Source organism: Gopherus evgoodei, chromosome 2, assembly GCF_007399415.2.
Source record: "Gopherus evgoodei ecotype Sinaloan lineage chromosome 2, rGopEvg1_v1.p, whole genome shotgun sequence".
NCBI classification, from domain to species: Eukaryota; Metazoa; Chordata; order Testudines; family Testudinidae; genus Gopherus; species Gopherus evgoodei.
Genome location: NC_044323.1, coordinates 127,866,512 through 127,884,301, shown reverse-complemented (window position 1 = coordinate 127,884,301; position 17,790 = coordinate 127,866,512). Strand labels below are relative to the sequence as shown.

At 45.7% G+C, this 17,790-nt stretch overlaps 1 protein-coding gene across 4 annotated transcripts in view; it reads right to left on the bottom strand.

The window, feature by feature from the left end:
• Positions 1-589: 589 nt before the first annotated feature.
• Positions 590-17,790, bottom strand: part of TENT4A (terminal nucleotidyltransferase 4A) — a 117,969-nt gene continuing 100,768 nt past the window's right edge. For 2 of the 4 annotated variants that reach the window (XM_030551673.1, XM_030551675.1), the window contains 2 exons: positions 15,650-15,814; positions 590-2,828 (listed from right to left, as the gene is read on the bottom strand). In XM_030551673.1, the coding sequence (XP_030407533.1) occupies positions 2,643-2,828; positions 15,650-15,814 (351 nt within the window). In that variant the 3' untranslated portion in view covers positions 590-2,642. The remainder of the gene's footprint in view (positions 2,829-15,649; positions 15,815-17,790) is intronic. The other 2 variants (XM_030551674.1, XM_030551676.1) reach the window with 2 other exon arrangements.

Genomic DNA, 17,790 nt, shown 5'->3' with positions numbered 1-17,790 from the left:
TCATCTGAACAGGTGATGTGATAAACTACAACATTACCATCTCCGTTAGATCAGTGGAATCTTAAGTAACACTTTGGATGAGAAACCAAGATACCTGCCACACTCCTTCCCTATGTGTTTCATCCTTACCTTAAGAATGCTACCTCTCTTTGCCATTTATTTTAGCCTGCCAGGACAACCCTATCTTTGCATCAGTTGCTGAGAGCAAAACAACAAGCTAAAAAAAACCCTGTATGTTAGCAAGGTATTTTTCCTTTAAAATAATTCTGTGCAAATGAAGTGGGACAAAGAAAACAGAGCTGAAATTTAACTGTAGATTTACTTAACTGTTTGCCAAAGTTATAATATATGGTTGCTTTAATCAGAAACTATTGTTACTACAGACATTGAACTACAACTAAGTGAATCTTTCCTTCATACTGTTCTGGGAAGGTATAAGACTTTTAAAAGACAATAGAAGTATTGTTTCATAGGAGCACTGCAGTAGATGTTACAAATAAAGATTAAAATGTGGAGTTAAAGAGTGAATTAAACCCTTGCATTAGATTTCTTGTGAATATCTATCTTTCTATACACACAGAACAACAACTGGTCTCCAAAGTTTATTAAAAATCAAAGAATAGAAAATTTTACATAAAAATATGTCAATTTTAGCTTCCACATTGTTGTCTCCACAAAAAAATCTAAACATGATTTTTTTAAACCTGTAGCAAATAACCACAGCGGTTACCAGGCCAATTTATTTGGTATACCATGACTGACATGGAACATGATACCTGTTTATTCTTCAATGAATTTTGCTTTAAAATGGACGATAGTTAAGACACCAACTAAAGCCTCTGAAGTTTCCATAATGTAGGTTTATGCTCAATATTGCTAGTGTGTAAAGATTAGTACTAAAGGCCTATGCATCAGCCCTTAAATATTGGTTAATGAATATGTTCACAATTTTTAAAAAATAATTTGTGGTAAATCTGGATCATTAAGTACTGCAGACAAATGTGCTACTCTACTTTGGAATGTTGCCTCCTCTCATCTCAAGGAGATCTGTTTGCAGCTGACAGACATAGTAACAATATGGGCTAGTCCTGCTTCAAAGGCATACTGCACTTTATAAAGCTTCATCAGGTTAGATGCCTCATTTTTATCTCAACATTCAGATATCAGTTTTAAAATATTCCACTTCTGTACATTTAGATGTCATGGTAATAGAATTTTTTCAGCTTCCTGCACTAATTGGACTTCAGATAACCAACCTGTAGTGTTCAGTAGGGTTAAGAACCCTAACTTTAAAAATGGGAAGTCAGAGGGCATGAGATGCAGCCAACCCCCAGGACAACTGTGGTGCTCTAAAAACTCAGGGTCAGGCAGGATGTATATTTCCTTGTTCAAAAAAGTTAACAAAAAGACAGTGGCTGTAATGGCAATACACACTTGCATAGTATACCTGTATGCATCTGTAAATTAAGTGCCAGCCACAGATTGTGTCCAACACTGGGCTGTGCTCTCCTCCAATATATTAAAAGATGCTTCTTGCAATGCTTAGAGCAGCTGAAGTACTTTATATATTTGCTCTTAACAGAACGAATGCATACTGCTATACAGATTCCTTAATGGAATCAACATATTTCCTTTCTCCACATTCCTCAAGCTGGGTAGCTTTGTTCAATAATGATGTTCAGCCCCAACCATTAATGGGTTACATTACTAAATCTGACAGAAGCATATAGTTCACAATTCTTAAATTTCATGTCAAGACTTAACCCTTTTTCAACCTTAAGAAGTTATATTTCTGGCACTTTAAATGCTGGATTTGTTGTCTATTACAAGGAATAAATTAAAACCCACTGGTCAGAGCAAGACAACTGACAGAGGCCAGACAATGAGCTAAAATGCATGGTCAAAACACTTTGGAGCTTAATACCGTCATAAAACCATATGCCAAATCAGCATGTTCATTGTGAATCAAGAAGCCTCAAATAGTACCAAAAATGATGTCATGTTCGCAACACTGCTTAGACAACCTACCAAAACAATGAACCCAACTTAGATTGTAGGACCTGGGAAAGGATCTGTAAATTAAAAAACCCAACCTCCTCCCTTTAGATACAACTTATGTGACAAAATGAAATTAAATTAAAAATTCTGAATTATTGCACAAATTATACTTTTTCAATATTTACAGAGCAAAAAAGTTTGAAATCTGAAATAAAAACAGGAGGGGCAGCAAAACTATTTTATCACAAATAAAAACATCAAGGACTGAAGTTCCTTTGCTCCTCAAACAAAAGAGCGAAACAAAATCCCCACAAAGGAACAGATGCAGCTACAGAAAAAATGCTACAGTATTTATAACGTTCTTGCAGTTCTAAGGCCAGAGCTGTTTCGGCACTGTATGAGTCATAATGGGAAGGCAAAAAAACAAAACCAAAAACCTTCCATATTTAATGAGGCTTCACAAATAAGCACAACTACTTTAAGATGGACTTGACCACCACATGAAGAAACATGCAAAAAGTCAGCTGCAGATATTTGGCAACACCCACAAACTGATGTGCTAAATGCTGGTCTCCATTCCCGTCTAGTATCGTTCACGCAGCTTCAGTTTCTAAAATGGGAGAAGATGATCCTGGCATTTGCCATTATCTGCTGAGACTAATAGGCAAACCGTCTCTGTGTTTTTTTCTTCGCCAGATGTTACGATTATATTGGTGGTGTCCTCTGTTGCCAACTGGCTGCCTCACACCTCCACTGCTGACTGGACTGTAGCCATTCCCTTGGTTAGGATTATGAGCTCCTTTCATAGAAAACTTCATTCCACTGTGCTGCTAAAAATACAGAAGCGTTCCGTTTAGTACTACAGTCAGTTGAAACAAAGTGCATCAATTCTCTAACCAGCTGTATGTACTTTCTCAATGTGCTACTCATTGTCAGAACAACTATCAAAACAAGTAACGATAACTTTCCACACTTGACTAAAATGTACAAGAAACACCCCATTTGAGAAACTAGCTAAGTTAACTAACACGCACTACCACCACCACCACCACCACGGAAGGGAGTATGCTCCCCTTCTGAAGTATGCTCCTCAAATGTAAAGGTACTAGGTCAAAGGCAAGTGTCCTAAGCACCCTTTAGTTTTGCATTAAATATACAGTTCATTTAAATATATTGACTAGAGATGTGATTAATTTGTTTCATATTTAGTTAATTTTCTGTAGGGACTTAGTAGGAATACAAGTAAATGTTAAATATAAGATCAGTTACTGTTGGAGAAAAAGACTCACCTTTGTAACTGTTGTTCTTCGAGATGTGTTGCTCATATCCATTCCAGTTAGGTGTGCGCACCGCGCATGCACGTCTGCCGGAAACTTTTTACCCTAGCAACTCCAGTGGGTCGGCAGGTCGCCCCCTAGAGTGGCGCCACCATGGCGCTTGATATATACCCCTGCCAGCCCACCTGCTCCTCAGTTCCTTCTTGCCGGCTACTCCGACAGTGGGGAAGGAGGGCGGGTGTGGAATGGATATGAGCAACACATCTCGAAGAACAACAGTTACAAAGGTGAGTAACCGTCTTTTCTCTTCGAGTGATTGCTCATATCCATTCCAGTTAGGTGAATCCCAAGCCTTAGATAGGCGGTGGGGTCGGAGTGAGAAGTCGCGGCATAGAGCACTGCTGAGCCGAAGGCCGCGTCATCTCTGGACTGCTGGACCAGGGCGTAATAGGAAGTGAAAGTGTGGACCGATGACCAGGTCGCCGCCCTACAGATCTCTTGGATCGGCACTCGGGCAAGGAAAGCCAGTGATGATGCCTGCGCCCTGGTAGAGTGTGCAGTCAAATGGCCCATAGGGATGTGAGCCAAGTCATAACAGGTCCTGATACAGGACGTTACCCAGGAGGATATCCTCTGCGAGGAAATAGGAAGGCCCTTGACATGGTCCGCTATCGCCACGAAGAGTTGGGGGGACTTGCGGAACAGTTTGGTCCTCTCCACATAAAACGCTAGTGCCCGACGGACATCCAGCGAGTGGAGTTGTTGCTCCCTGCGGGACGAATGGGGCTTTGGGAAAAAGACGGGAAGGAAGATCTCCTGGTTAATGTGAAAGGCTGAGACCACTTTAGGGAGAAAGGCAGGGTGCGGTCTCAGCTGCACTTTGTCCTTATGGAAGACCATATACGGGGGGTCTACCGTGAGAGCCCGGAGTTCTGACACCCGTCTAGCTGAGGTGATGCCCACTAGAAAGGCGGTCTTCCAAGAGAGGTAGAGCAGGGAGCAAGTCGCTAACGGCTCAAATGGAGGGTCCATTAGCCGAGCCAGAATGAGGTTGAGATCCCATGAAGGGGCAGGGGGACGGACCTGTGGGTAGAGATGTTCCAGCCCCTTCAGGAATCTTGCCACCATAGGGTGGGAGAAGACAGAACAGCCATCTCCTCCCGGATGAAAGGTGGAGATGGCAGCTAGGTGCACCCGAAGGGATGATATCGCCAGACCCTGGACCTTGAGGGACCAGATGTAGTTCAGAATATTGGCGATGGAAACCTCCATGGGGAGAAAACCCTTCTCCGAGCACCAGCAGGAAAAACGCTTCCACTTGGCTGAATACGTAGCTCTAGTGGAAGGCTTCCTACTGCCCAGGAGAACCTCCCGAACCAGGGTAGAGCAGCGTAACTCGGAGCTGGTCAGCCACACAGGAGCCACGCCGTGAGATGCAGAGACCGAAGGTCCGGGTGACAGAGTCTGCCGTGGTACTGGGTGATCAGATCCAGGTGAAGGGGCAAGGGAACTGGGTTGGTTATTGAGAGGTCCAGCAACATGGGGTACCAATGTTGCCTGGGCCACGCTGGGGCTATCAGAATCACGTGAGCCCTGTCCCTGCGCATCTTGAGGAGGACCTTGTGGACCAGCGGAAACAGAGGGAACGCATAAAACAGATGGGTCGCCCATGGGATAAGGACGGCGTCCGCTAATGACCCGGGCTCCCGACCCTGAAAGGAGCAGAATGCCTGGCATTTCCTGTTCTCCCTGGATGCGAAGAGGTCCATCCGGGGACGACCCCACCTCTAGAAGAGTGAAAGGGCGACGTCCGGGCGAAGGGACCACTCATGTGAGCGGAAGGATCTGCTCAGGCGATCCGCCAGTGTGTTTCGTACTCTAGGTAGGTAGGAGGCCATGAGGTGAATGGCATGGGCTATACAAAATTCCCAGAGCCGCGTCGCCTCCTGACATAGGGGAGAGGATCTGGTGCCGCCCTGCTTGTTGATATAGTACAGGTCGTCGTGTTGTCGGTGAACACCGCGACACAGCGACCTTGAAGGTGATGGATGAACGCTTGACAAGCAAGACGGACCGCTCTCAACTCCCGTATGTTGATGTGGAGGTCCAGTTCCTGGGGGGACCACAGGCCCTGAGTCCTCAGGGTTCCGCTGTGCGCCCCCCAGCCCAGATCTGAGGCGTCCGTCGTCAGGGATGCCGAGGGTTGGGGCGGATGGAACGGGAGCCCTGCACACATGACGGACTGGTCTAGCCACCACCAGAGGGAGTCCAGTACCCCCTGGGGAATGGTGACAACTGTGTCTAACGAATGTCTGGCCGGTCGGTACAGCGCGATGAGCCAAGATTGGAGAGGCCTCATGCGGAGTCGAGCATACACTGTCACGAACGTACAGGCCGCCATATGGCCCAGGAGGGTCAGACATGTTCTTATGGAGGTCAGGGGGACCGCCTGCAAGCGCAGAACGATGGCCGATAGCGACTGGAACCTGGGCAATGGTAGCAAGGCCCTGGCCAAGGTGGAATCCAGAACAGCCCCGATGAACTCTATCCTCTACGTGGGGAGCAGAGTGGACTTGTCCACGTTGACAATGAGGCCTAGGGCAGCAAAGAGGTTGCTGATCCTGCGGACGTGGTCGCGGACCTGCAGCTCTGATGTGCCACGGACCAACCAGTCGTCGAGGTATGGGAACATGTGAATGCGGCTGCGCCGAAGATGTGCGACGACGACTGCCATGCATTTCGTGAATACCCTCGGGGCCGTAGAAAGGCCAAATGGGAGGACCGCAAATTGATAATGCTTGCGGTCGACCACGAAGCGAAGAAAACGCCTGTGCTGTGGAAATATGGCGATATGGAAGTAAGCGTCCTGCATGTCGAGGGCGGCGTACCAGTCTCCAGGATCCAGCGATGGGATGATGGTCCCCAGGGATACCATGCAGAACTTCAACTTCACCATATGCTTGTTGAGTTCTCGCAGGTCGAGGATAGGCCTGAGGCCTCCCTTGGCCTTGGGGATCAGAAAGTAACGGGAATAAAACCACTTGCCCTTCTCGCTCTCTGGAACCTCCTCTATGGCTCCCTTGTCGAGGAGCGTCTGTACCTCTTGACGGAGGAATTGCTAGTGAGAGCGGTCCTTGAAGAGGGACGAGGGTGGGGCGATGAAAACTGCAGGCGGTAACCAGCCTGTACAGTTCATAAGACCCAGCGATCTGATGTTATTTGGGTCCACGCCTGAAGGAAAAACGAAAGACGGTTGGAAAACTGCGGGGAAGGATCTGAAGGGGAAACTGGTACTGTGCCCTCAGGCGCACCTTCAAAATGAACGCTTGGGTCTGGGTAGGGCCTTGGAGGAGCCTTGGTTCTGCCCCCCTTGGCCACCCGACTGTCTGCACCTACTGTTCCTGCCCTGGCACCTATTAAGGTCCTGCCGTGGGCGGAACTGGGGATACGGCCGGCGTTGTTGCTGCTGGTTCTGCGGCCGGAAGGGTCTGCGCTGCGTCACGGGCGCATGCATCCCCAAAGAGCGCATGATGATGCAATTGTCTTTAAGGCTCTTTAGCCTGGGGTCTGTCTTGTCTGAAAACAGGCCCTGGCCTTCGAAGGGGAGGTCCTGGATGGTATACTGGGGCTCCGGTGGAAGGCCAGAGACCTGAAGCCAGGATATGCGGCGCATCGTAAGCCCTGAGGCAAGGGTCCGAGCGGCCGAGTCTGCAGCGTCCAATGAGGCCTGTAGCGAGGTCCTTGCGACCTTCTTGCCCTCGTCAAGAATCGCCGCAAATTCTTGACGTGCCTCCTGCGGCAACAGCTCCTTAAACTTGTCCACCGCTACCCAGAAGTTAAACGAGTAGCAGCTAAGGAGGGCCTGTTGATTGGAGACCCTGAGCTGTAGCGCCCCCGCCGAATACACTTTACGGCCTAGGAGGTCCATCCGCCTCGCCTCCTTAGATTTGGGCGCTGGGGCCTCGTCCATGGCGCTCCCTCTCGTTCACCGACTGTACCATGAGGGAGCACGGTGTTGGGTGGACGTGCAGGAATTCATAGCCCTTAGAGGGGGCCATGTACTTTCTCTCCACGCCTCGTGCGGTAGGAGGGATGTAGGTCAGTGACTGTCAGATAGTGGTGGTGTTGGCCTGAATGGTCCTAATGAAAGGCAGGGCAACCCTGGTAGGAGCATCTGCGGAGAGGATGCTGACCACCGGATCCTCGATCTCAGCGACCTCCTCCGCTTGTAAATTTAAGTTTTGCGCCACGCGCCTGAGGAGGTCCTGATGTGCCCTGAGGTCGAGAGGGGGAGGGCTGGAGGATGAGGTGCCTGCCACTGCCTCGTCAGGGGAAGATGACGAGGAGACCCCTGGCAGCAGAGCATACACAGGGGGGGTTCCGTCTGGACCCAGCCCTCCGACTGTGGAGGGAGCTCTGGGTCCTGGTGGCTGGACCTGTCCTCGCCTTCCGGAGAGGGAGGGGGGCAAGACAGCGTTGACTCTGGTGGTCTTCGGTCCGCCGCAGGCCAGGGAGAAGTATGTTGCGGACCCTGGGCTTGATGGTATGCCCAGGGAGTCCAAAACCCTCACTGCTGTGGCCCTTGGTCTTGAGGCGGAGGGTCCTGGAAGAGGGCCGCGTGTCTGTCCGGGCCCAGCGTATAAACGCTGTCCGCCTGAGAGGAGACCGATGGCTGCCTCGAAGGCCATGGAGATGCCGAACTCGGCTGATAAGCCTCCCTCAGTCCTGACGCCGACGATCCTCTCGGTGCCGAGGATCGGTACGGGAGCCATACCGGTGCCAGGACCGGGATCAGTCTGGTACTCGGTGCCGGGATCCGGACCGGGACCTGCCTCCAGCTCGGTGCCGGGATCGGGACCGCGATCTACGTCCGATGCGGTGCCGGGATGGCGCTGAGGACTGGGACCTACCACCGACACGGTGCCGGGAGGTCGACCGGGACCTGCCACTGGCTCAGTGCCGAGAGGTCGACTGGGGAGTTGATCGCCGACGCGAACGGCTCCTAGAGTCCCGGTGGCGGTATGGAGAAGAGCCAGATCGGGACCGTACCGACGTCGACCTGCGCCGCGAGTGCGACCGGTGCCACCTAGGAGAGCGGTGCCGGGACTGCGAGCGGCACCAAGAGCGCGAGCATCCACGTTGTCGGGGCCTTGAAGGCGATCGATGCCTGGATTCCAGCGACGGCGCTCTCGACGTCAGCTTGCCTCTGGAGATGACCCGCACCGGGGGTACCGGGGGTTGAGGCTGGGATGGCTCAGTCAGAGCTATCAAGTCCCGTGCCAAAGCGAAGGTCTCCAGCATGGACGGGACTAATGGCTCGACCCCAGATCTTAAGGGGGAGCTCGGAGGGGCCGGACTCGACGGACCTTCCGGGCCTGGAGTCGACGGCAACCTTGCAGACGGTGCCGCAGCAGAGGTAGGTGCTGGGCGCTCCACTCGAGCCTGCTGAGATGATGTTGCAGACGTTGAGGGTCTTTGATCAGATCCCGGTGCCGGGGATGGGCGGTGCCGGGGTGTCTTTCCGGTGCCGGTGCGGTCTGGTGCCGGTGTAGAGGTGGCCGGCTGCGCTGACGGTACTGGATTCAGTGCCGCTTGCATCAAGAGAGTCCACAGTCTTTGATCTCTCTCTTTCTTTGTTCGAGGCTTAAAGGCCCTGCAGATGCGACACTTCTCGGCGATATGCGATTCCCCGAGGCACTTCAGGCACCCGTCATGGGGATTGCTAGTTGGCATCGGCCTCTTGCAGGCCGAGCACTGCTTGAAGCCCGGCGAACCAGGCATGGGCCCGGTGCTGGGCACCGGGAAGGGCAACGGCCCAACCCGCGAGTAAGTTCTATAAACTATATACAATAACTACTAATTACTATACAACTCTAACTGTATTATTAAACTATTTACAACTACAACTATTGACAGTAACGAAGGAGAGCTAGGGACGTGGAGGACAGCAAGCCGCACTCCACAGTTCCAGCAACCGACACGGCGGTAAGAAGGAACTGAGGAGCGGGTGGGCCAGCAGGGGTATATATCAAGCGCCATGGCGGCGCCACTCTAGGGGGCGACCTGCCGGCCCACTGGAGTTGCTAGGGTAAAAAGTTTCCGGCAGACGTGCACGCGCGATGCGCACACCTAACTGGAATGGATATGAGCAATCACTCGAAGAAGAATTTTTACTTTTTCTAGCAGTTACCACACTGGTATCTGAGATCCACGCATCAGGACTTGTGTTGTGATAGGTGTTAACTATGTTCTCAGATACCACGGCATGGTAACTGCTGGTAAAAGTTTTAATGGCAGCCAATGTAAATCTGCTACCGTCTCGGGTGATAAGGGTATGTTCTAATCACCTATAGACAGTGAACAGGTATCCTCCCTGGTGGGTCCAAATGAAGTGAGATACTGCTTGAATAAGGAGGCCTCGAAACAAAACAAGCTACTACTTTTGATAATAGGTAACTTCAGCTCGAGTCAAGTCACAAGGCCTTGGAAATAAGTATGGTATGAAGCATGGCCACTAGTTTCTTTTTATGCAGACAAATAATTTTATAGAGTATTTGATAATGTCCTCTTTTTGAAGACATTTTCATCTAAGTTATCAAAACTATTCATTACCTTTTATCACCACCTATTTTAGTTCAATACCTAAAACAGAGTTTCTTAATTTTCACAACAGGCTTTCATAATTGCAGAGAATTTTATACTGGTAGTTAATCACCCGCATACATGTGTGTACAGTATCTACAAGACTTAGTCCATTAATTTCTTAGAATAATAAAGACGTTTCTTCAACTAATTGACTAAACGTTTCCACATTAGTCTGAAGTAACAGCAATTGTTTAAGTCTTAGAAACTGTGTCTATTTGTACAACTGAGCCCGCATTAAGTTTATCTAGCCCATATTTTATTATTCAAATAACATATTAAAATGGATGAAAGGCCAACATAACTGCATCAGGTAGAGAACGATGAAAAAAGTGAACTTGGAAATCTGAGGGAATTAACAAGCTGAGGTTTAATATGAGCTGCAGAGTGGCAAGAAAGCAACTGTAGCAGGAAGTACAGAGCTTATTCCATCTCCTGTTGAGGTCAATAGTAAATAGGAAGACTTCTTCAATGAGTGCACGATAGGGCTCATGAACAATGCCAATAGAAAACACATTTTTACCTTATCTAAATTAACTCATAGACTCTAGGACTGGAAGGGACCTCGAGAGGTCATCGAGTCCAGTCCCCTGCCCTCATTTGGAACTAGTGTAGGACTATGGTGCAGCATGTATATTCCTGCCTTTATCCAGAAGTAGTCATTCAGACCACCTGCCTAGGTGCTATGATAATACAAACAATAGATCTGTGTGTCATGAAAAATTCAGGATATAAAAAAAAGTGAGTCATCCTAATCAGGTATCTAGAAAGCTTGGTTCCTGGATTTGAGACTTGGTGCTTGATATTACCATATTAGTCTCAGCTTAATTTAGCCAAATATAGCCTGACCTTGATAATACGCCCATTATTATTTGCACAAGACATCCTGGCAATCCAGAGACTAGAAATGGTTATATTTTATTTCAAATCATCATCATCATCATCATCAGGAAAGACAGGGAGACGAGAGGGAACACCTGAAGCACCAATCTGGAGAAGACTGGTGTGTCCAAATGTTTACCCAAATATATCACCACCAAAACATTAAGTGTTTGCCAAAAGTATTACTTCATCAATCTAAGGATTTTGGCACAAACCTGGAACATTACCAACATACCACGTGGGTTTTGGTTTGTTTGTTTGTTTTTTTAAACTAACAGACATAACTTCTGAGACACTAGATTTTTAGTAGTTTGCTTTTGAAACAAAGTCATGCTGTTGAGCGGTGTTCTCGTTAGCAGCAAACTCAAGGTAATGTTTAAGACAAGACTCTTAGTTCCTACACAGTAAATTTTCTATTCTAAACAAGTTTGTAAATAAGTGAATCAGTTATAATGCAAATAATTTTACCTATGTATCAAAGAAATTTAGTAAATATACTGAAAATAGAAAGGAAAAACAATGAATTGTTGTTTAACATTCAAAATACTCAGCAAGAAGACATCAGCAAACAAGACACACAGGTTTATTTTGTTACTGAAGTTGCCCTCTAGATAGGACCTCAAGAAGAGAGCAGATAGCTGATCCTGGCTCTATAAGAAGTACTTCTGGCAAAGAAGCCCCAAGTCTTGAAGCTGAAGGAAAAACCCAGGAATATACCATAAATCTACCAATTCTTTTAACTGGAGAGTGGAAAAATCCTACAAAAAGTTAAGAATCAGAAGACAACTTCTAGCTGCACTTCTTGGCCTCACCTGTACAAAGTTTGCTGAATTTAAATAATGAGCTATAGATGCACATAGATTAAAAATAGTGTTTGGAAAGATCCAAGGCAGGCACAATTGTCCTTCTCACGGCATTCCCAAGATTTATGTAAAATACTAGAACTCTTATCATGGATGGATGCAAAGTTAATCTAGATTTTCTGTCACGAAGAGTGTTTATATTGGACTCTTAATCGCCAACAGGTTGCTGTCTTCAGTGTGGCTAAAGAGTAGCTTCTTACCCCTAATGAGTAAGACTCTTAGTTTCACGACAGGGGCTGAGGAGTGATAGAAAACTTAAGAGTCGTGTGATTAGGTATTGGCTACAGAGTGACCAGAAGTCAGGAAGCAAGCCCCTTCTTTGTAGATTGATAATCTGTCTTTATCAATCTTATCTGTAATTTTGACATCTTTATTTCTGTCTGGGACAGCGGATCTAATAATTCATGTTCACTTATCCAGTCTAATTGAGTGGAAGCAGAGTTCCTCTTTTTTGAGATTAAAAGCCTGTTGGCAAATATGCGTGAACTGAGCACTCTCTTCCCCAGACTAATACAGCCAAAACTAAAGACAACTAGAACACAATTTGAGACACTATGATAGTGTGGCATTTTAACTTCAGGCTCCATCCCCTCTTGCCTCAGCTGGAAGACAATCAAATCCCATGTTAAACCAAACTTAGTATTTCATATCCTGTGTGCATCCATGTCTGTCTAGCACAGCAGATTCATATGGGAGTAATCAAAATTACAGGCAAACTATTAGTTGTTCTCCCACGATAAACCCACTGCTCTGTACAGAAGTTCATATTCATGGGAAGTAATAAACAGTAACCACAGCCCACTAATCATTTAGGGAGGATAACTGAGGCTGAGACTAACGTGGTCATTACAAATAAAATAAACAGCAGCATTTATCACCAAGACAGTTGCTATCCAGTTTCCAGTGAAGAGAAACTGCAAATCAAGAGCATGAATGTATAAATGCATCAGGTCAACTGGACTAAGAATATCACAGATTACAGTGTTTTGCAAACTGGGGTCTGCGGTCCCCCAGGAGTACACTCAGTTCCCTAGCGTGCAGGAGGTGCTGGGAGAGAAGGGGGGATGAGTGGGACAGGTTGTGCTCGGGGGAGGGGGAAGAGGAGGGGTGCAGTAGAGCAGGAGTAGGGGTGAGGTCTTGGAGGAAGGGGTGGAGTGGGGGTCCGCGAAAAATTTAAAATCAAAATGGGGGTCCTTGGGTTGCTAAAGTTTGAGATCCAGTGACATATTAGATGATATTTATGACACTGGATGCCTTTGAAACTAGGATATATGTTTCTACATCTTTTTCCCTTCCCTTCTGTCCTCCATGTCAGCAAATGTAAAGACTACTATATTAGAGCATTTGGAAAGCACCTATCTAAAGAGGGAGAAACTCAGAATTAGAGTTTAAAAAAATGATTAATTTCCTCTGATTTAGGGAATCCCAAACCAGAAGATTCACCTTGCGTTCAACAGGATCACCTATCAATTCAGAGTCTGTAGTAGGTCAAAGTGAAACACTGCATTCACATGAACAAAGTGGCTGAAAGATATCGTTCTGACAAGATATAGGAAAGTAAACGAAACTCTAAATATTGTACAGTACTGCATGCTTTTCCAAAATCTTTAAGGAAAGGTGTGGCCTCAACTCTCTCTATTTGGTCTTTTCAAAAGGTGATATTTGGTACAGTAGCCCACAAAACAGTCTTGACAAACATTTAACTCATATCTACACCATTTGAAGAGAATGACTTTACATGTATTCAGTCCTAACCCAGATGATAGGCCCCAGTTCAAAGATTTTTTTTTTTTTTAAACTCTTGTTTGGGAGAAGCCAAAGAAAGATCAGTGGCAATGTCCACTAAACCCTGCCTTAAGAATGCAAGAGATTGGTAAAAAGTAATTCTCATCTGCTTCGGACTCTACTGAACTGTTGCATTTTATTTTATTTATTTGGTTAGTCCTGATGTTTACTGCCAGTCTATCCTAGGGAAAAAGCAGCAATATCACTGCTGAGCTGATGGTATGAGTGACTAACACAATGAAGCACAATGAAGCCAGACAAGGGCAGAAGAAACTATATGAAGAAATCAATCTGCTGTTGGTCTGTGATTATAAAAACAGTTCAATTCATTACTTCAGAATCAAGCTTAAGGTATCAATTCCTCTCCCATTTTCCTTTCTTGGGCTCAACCATAAGACATACTAGCAAAGTCCTTTCAAGTTTATCCTTTCAAGTCATCGTGTTTGGAAATACTGAGGCAGGCCAGATGTGAATATGGCAAAAATTAAGAGAGTTAGAGTTTTCTAAATAGTCTTGCTTCCTTTTAGGGTCCTTTGAGTCTAAGATTTAGTAGGGACCTGCAGCTTTAAGGAAACCATGGAATCCTAGCTCACATCCAAGCACAGTCACATGAAGTTCTTCCCATCTCCTCATATGGATTAGATTAAAGCTAGTCAGTGAGCTGTTGATTCAGGAAAGAGCACATGGAAAGCAAGTGCATCTTGCCCTGGGGAGAGAAGGGCAATGTGCAGAAGCTGGGAATATGGGTTTCAGTTGTCACTGTGATGACTACTGAAGGAGTTTTCCTCCCCTGATCTGAACATGCTTGCAGGATTTTTGCTATGATGCAGATTCCATTGGGAATCAGAAAGGCAATGCTGGTTCAGAGTCTACTCTGCTGCTGTCCTCACTGCACTTCCAAACTGTTTTCCAGCCAAGTGGAGGAATTACTTGCTATGGGGGCATGACTGTGTTTCTGACAGTGAGGTAAGCCTATGTCAGGAGATAAAGCTGCCTTGCTAAATTCTTGGCATGACCCCAATCTACAAGTAGCAAAGCTGGAGCAGTTATGCTCCTGGTTACAAGAGGAAGTGCACCAAGGTTTTTCCAAGAGGTAGTAAATGAGACGAACGCTTTGGTGCCAAGAAAATCTGCCCCAAGGGCAGCTGCCTTCCATTTCAAGGGCAAAGTTTCTTCTGAGTACAGGAACAGCAAACCTTTGCTGCTGCTGGAGCTTATCTACTGACAAGAGCTGGTAATCTACCCTGAGGCTTTGGTGAAGATCTTCTCCTCTACAGATGGAGGACAAGCTATACTGAGAAAAAACTGCTGAGTGGGGGGGAGGAGGGAGGGAAACCCCCCCAAAAATAAAGGAGTCATTTTCCACAGGAAGCATCCTTTGCAAAAAGACTCATAGAACATGAGCAAACATCTGTGCAGACATTCCCAAGTTAGTCAGTCTATATAGCTTTGAGTATCTGCTATTAATAGTACCTGGTAACAGGTGAAAAAGTATAAATGCAAATTACTGCAGAAAATCCTTCAGATCTCAACAGAACCCAGACGACAACTGCCCTCAAACTTCTTCATAAAGAAAAAAGAGGTACAAAAAGTAGTCTCAGGATTTTATTGTCAGAAAGGTTTCCTTATAATTAAGGCCTAAGGAGAAATTAGATGGTTTTGAGTGGATAGCCTCGTGAATACTTCAATTACTGGAAGACATTGAGACAACTATTTACAAAACTTACAGTTGTTCTTTGCAGTCTTACACAAAATCCTTCCAGTATTTGGTAACTGAAGGATGAACTCTTGTACCCCAGCCACATTTATACCACTAACTGCTCCTTTGGAAATTAGATTAAGATTTATATCCTCTGCTGGCAAGGTTAAGATGTTAAACTACCTTTATCAAAAAGGATGGTTAGGAAAAAGGCTGGTTGGATTGCAGTTTATGTATAAACCAGAATGGGCTACCTAAAAATAGCTCATTTTATTTTATATAAATAATTTACTTGATACGTCAGATCTTACTTGCAGTATGTGTTATCAATTATATAGTCTAATTAAAAGCAAAATATTTATTATATTCTTGCTAAGATATGAAGAATTCACCATCAGGAAAGTTGTTTACACATGCTATGACCAACATCAGAGACAAGGGAGGATAGTTTAAGGAAAGAATCCATGGAATCAAAATAAAATTCAAGTAAAATAAAAGCATACCTTCTGATACAAGTGGGGGCTTGGCAGAGGATTGGGGGATGCAGAGGGAACAGCAGGAGAGGGCATGTGGTGAACAGTTTTCAGAGATGGTGCCCCTTCAGTGTCAACCTGTCTGCAGGGAAGTGGCGGACCAGCAATAGTAGGCGGAGGGACAGTAAACCTTGTCTAAGTAAAAAAGAGAGGTGAAAAATATGTCAGTGAAGCGGCCAGGATACACTATACAGGAACTCAATGCACAGATTCTATTTTTAAAAGTATGGCATACTATATGTAATTATCCAAAACTACTACTAACTACATCTTGCATTTAAACAAACATTTCTTAGCATTCATTCACAACTTTTCCTAAAGGGCTGTATGTTTCTATTTTTCAATTTGCAGAAGTGCGGACATCATACTTTCTGGACACATTACTAGCGAACTTTATACAAGTCAAATTAACTGAAACAAACCTGAAAAGAGAGTTGTCCTTTTAGCTAAATACGAAACCAAAATACTCAGGCAGTCCTTCTCAAACTGAAACTGAAATAAGCCTTGCATCACATTCAGAAAATGGAGGTTACTCACCTTACACAGTAACTGTCTTTCTTCAAGATACATGTGAATCTCAAGCCCTTGATTGGAGATTTTACACTAGCAGTGTCCCTTTGGCCTGTGCATGTGCTCTATACAACCTTGTGCTGTGCTCTGAGGCTACAGGTGGTTGTTTGGGCAAATTGCTTTCAGATTCTTTATCTGAATATTCAACAAAGAACAGTTCAAAGCAGAAGGGAAGGAGGGCAGGTAGTGGAGCACTCATGGGGACACACATCTTAAAGAACCACAGTTCCTGCACAAAAGGAGTAACCTCCTCTTCGAGTAGCTTCCCTATGGGTGGCTCCACTTCAGGTGGCTCCCAAGCAGCACCCCAACAGGGAGGAAGGAGCTTCGGAATCAAGTCTGAGATTGAGTAAGCAGAACCAAGTGCTGCATAAGATCTGATCACATGAACCAAAGTATAGCGCTTTAGAAAAAGTATGCACTGTGGGTCATGTAGCAACTCTGCATCTCTTGGATACGGGAATGTTTTTGAGCAAAGATATAGAAGTGTGCTATTATCCTTTGGGGAGGTAAAACACCAGCTGCACTGTAGCGAGAAAATACACCCAGAGATCCCCCTCAAAAATCTCTGAATAAATAGTGGACCCATTGGATCTTTCTGTGATGGAGACAAGCAATCAGGCTTATTTCTGAAATTGTTGAATTCTATCCAGATAAAAGGCCAATGCCTGTCTCGCATCTAATTTATGAAAGGAGGTCTCATGCTGACATTTATGTGAATAGGGAAAAATACCAGTAGACGAATAGACTGGTTAAGATGGAAATCTAAAAACACCAAGAATTTTGGGTGCAGCCATAAGGAGACCTTGTCCTTGAAAAATGCCATGAACGGGGAGTCTGCCATTAAGACCCCAACCCTGTGACCAGATGTAATAGCTATAGAAAGGCCATCATCACAGATAAGTGAAGCAAGGAACAGGTTGCCATAGGCTCAATTGGAAGTCCCATTTAAGTACAAGATTGAAATGCTAAGTTGGAGTAAGTTCCTCAACATGTGGGGAAAGGTTCCCAAAACCCTTAATAAATCTAGATGACAAGATACACAGATATAGAAAACCGCTCTAAAAAGGAATTAATTGCTGATATTGCTGCCAGATGAATCTTAGAGCTTACTGATAACTGTGAATTTCATCAAGTTCAGTAGATAACCCAAGGTATCCGAGAGTGGAGACTATTCAGGCACAAGGCGATGACACTGATGACATCAGTGGTTGAACCTTTTCCATTTTTGAAGGTAAGCAATTAGAGCTGACTCCCTTCTACTGTTTAGTAATAACTGTTGTAAGCCTGCCAAGCAGGCAGAATCTAATCCCATGAACCATCAAGGAACCATGAGTGGAGGTGGAAGACCCCTATGTTGGGGTGATGCACACAACCTGCATCCTGGGATGGTTGGAAGCTTGAATGCTGACTGGACACTCAGGTGAAACAGGTAAGGATACCAAGCTTGTCCCAGCCAGGTTGATACTAAAAGGATAACCCTGGTCTTGGTCTGTCTGATCTTGTTCATCACTCTTACAGTTAGTGGTGTTGGAAGGAAT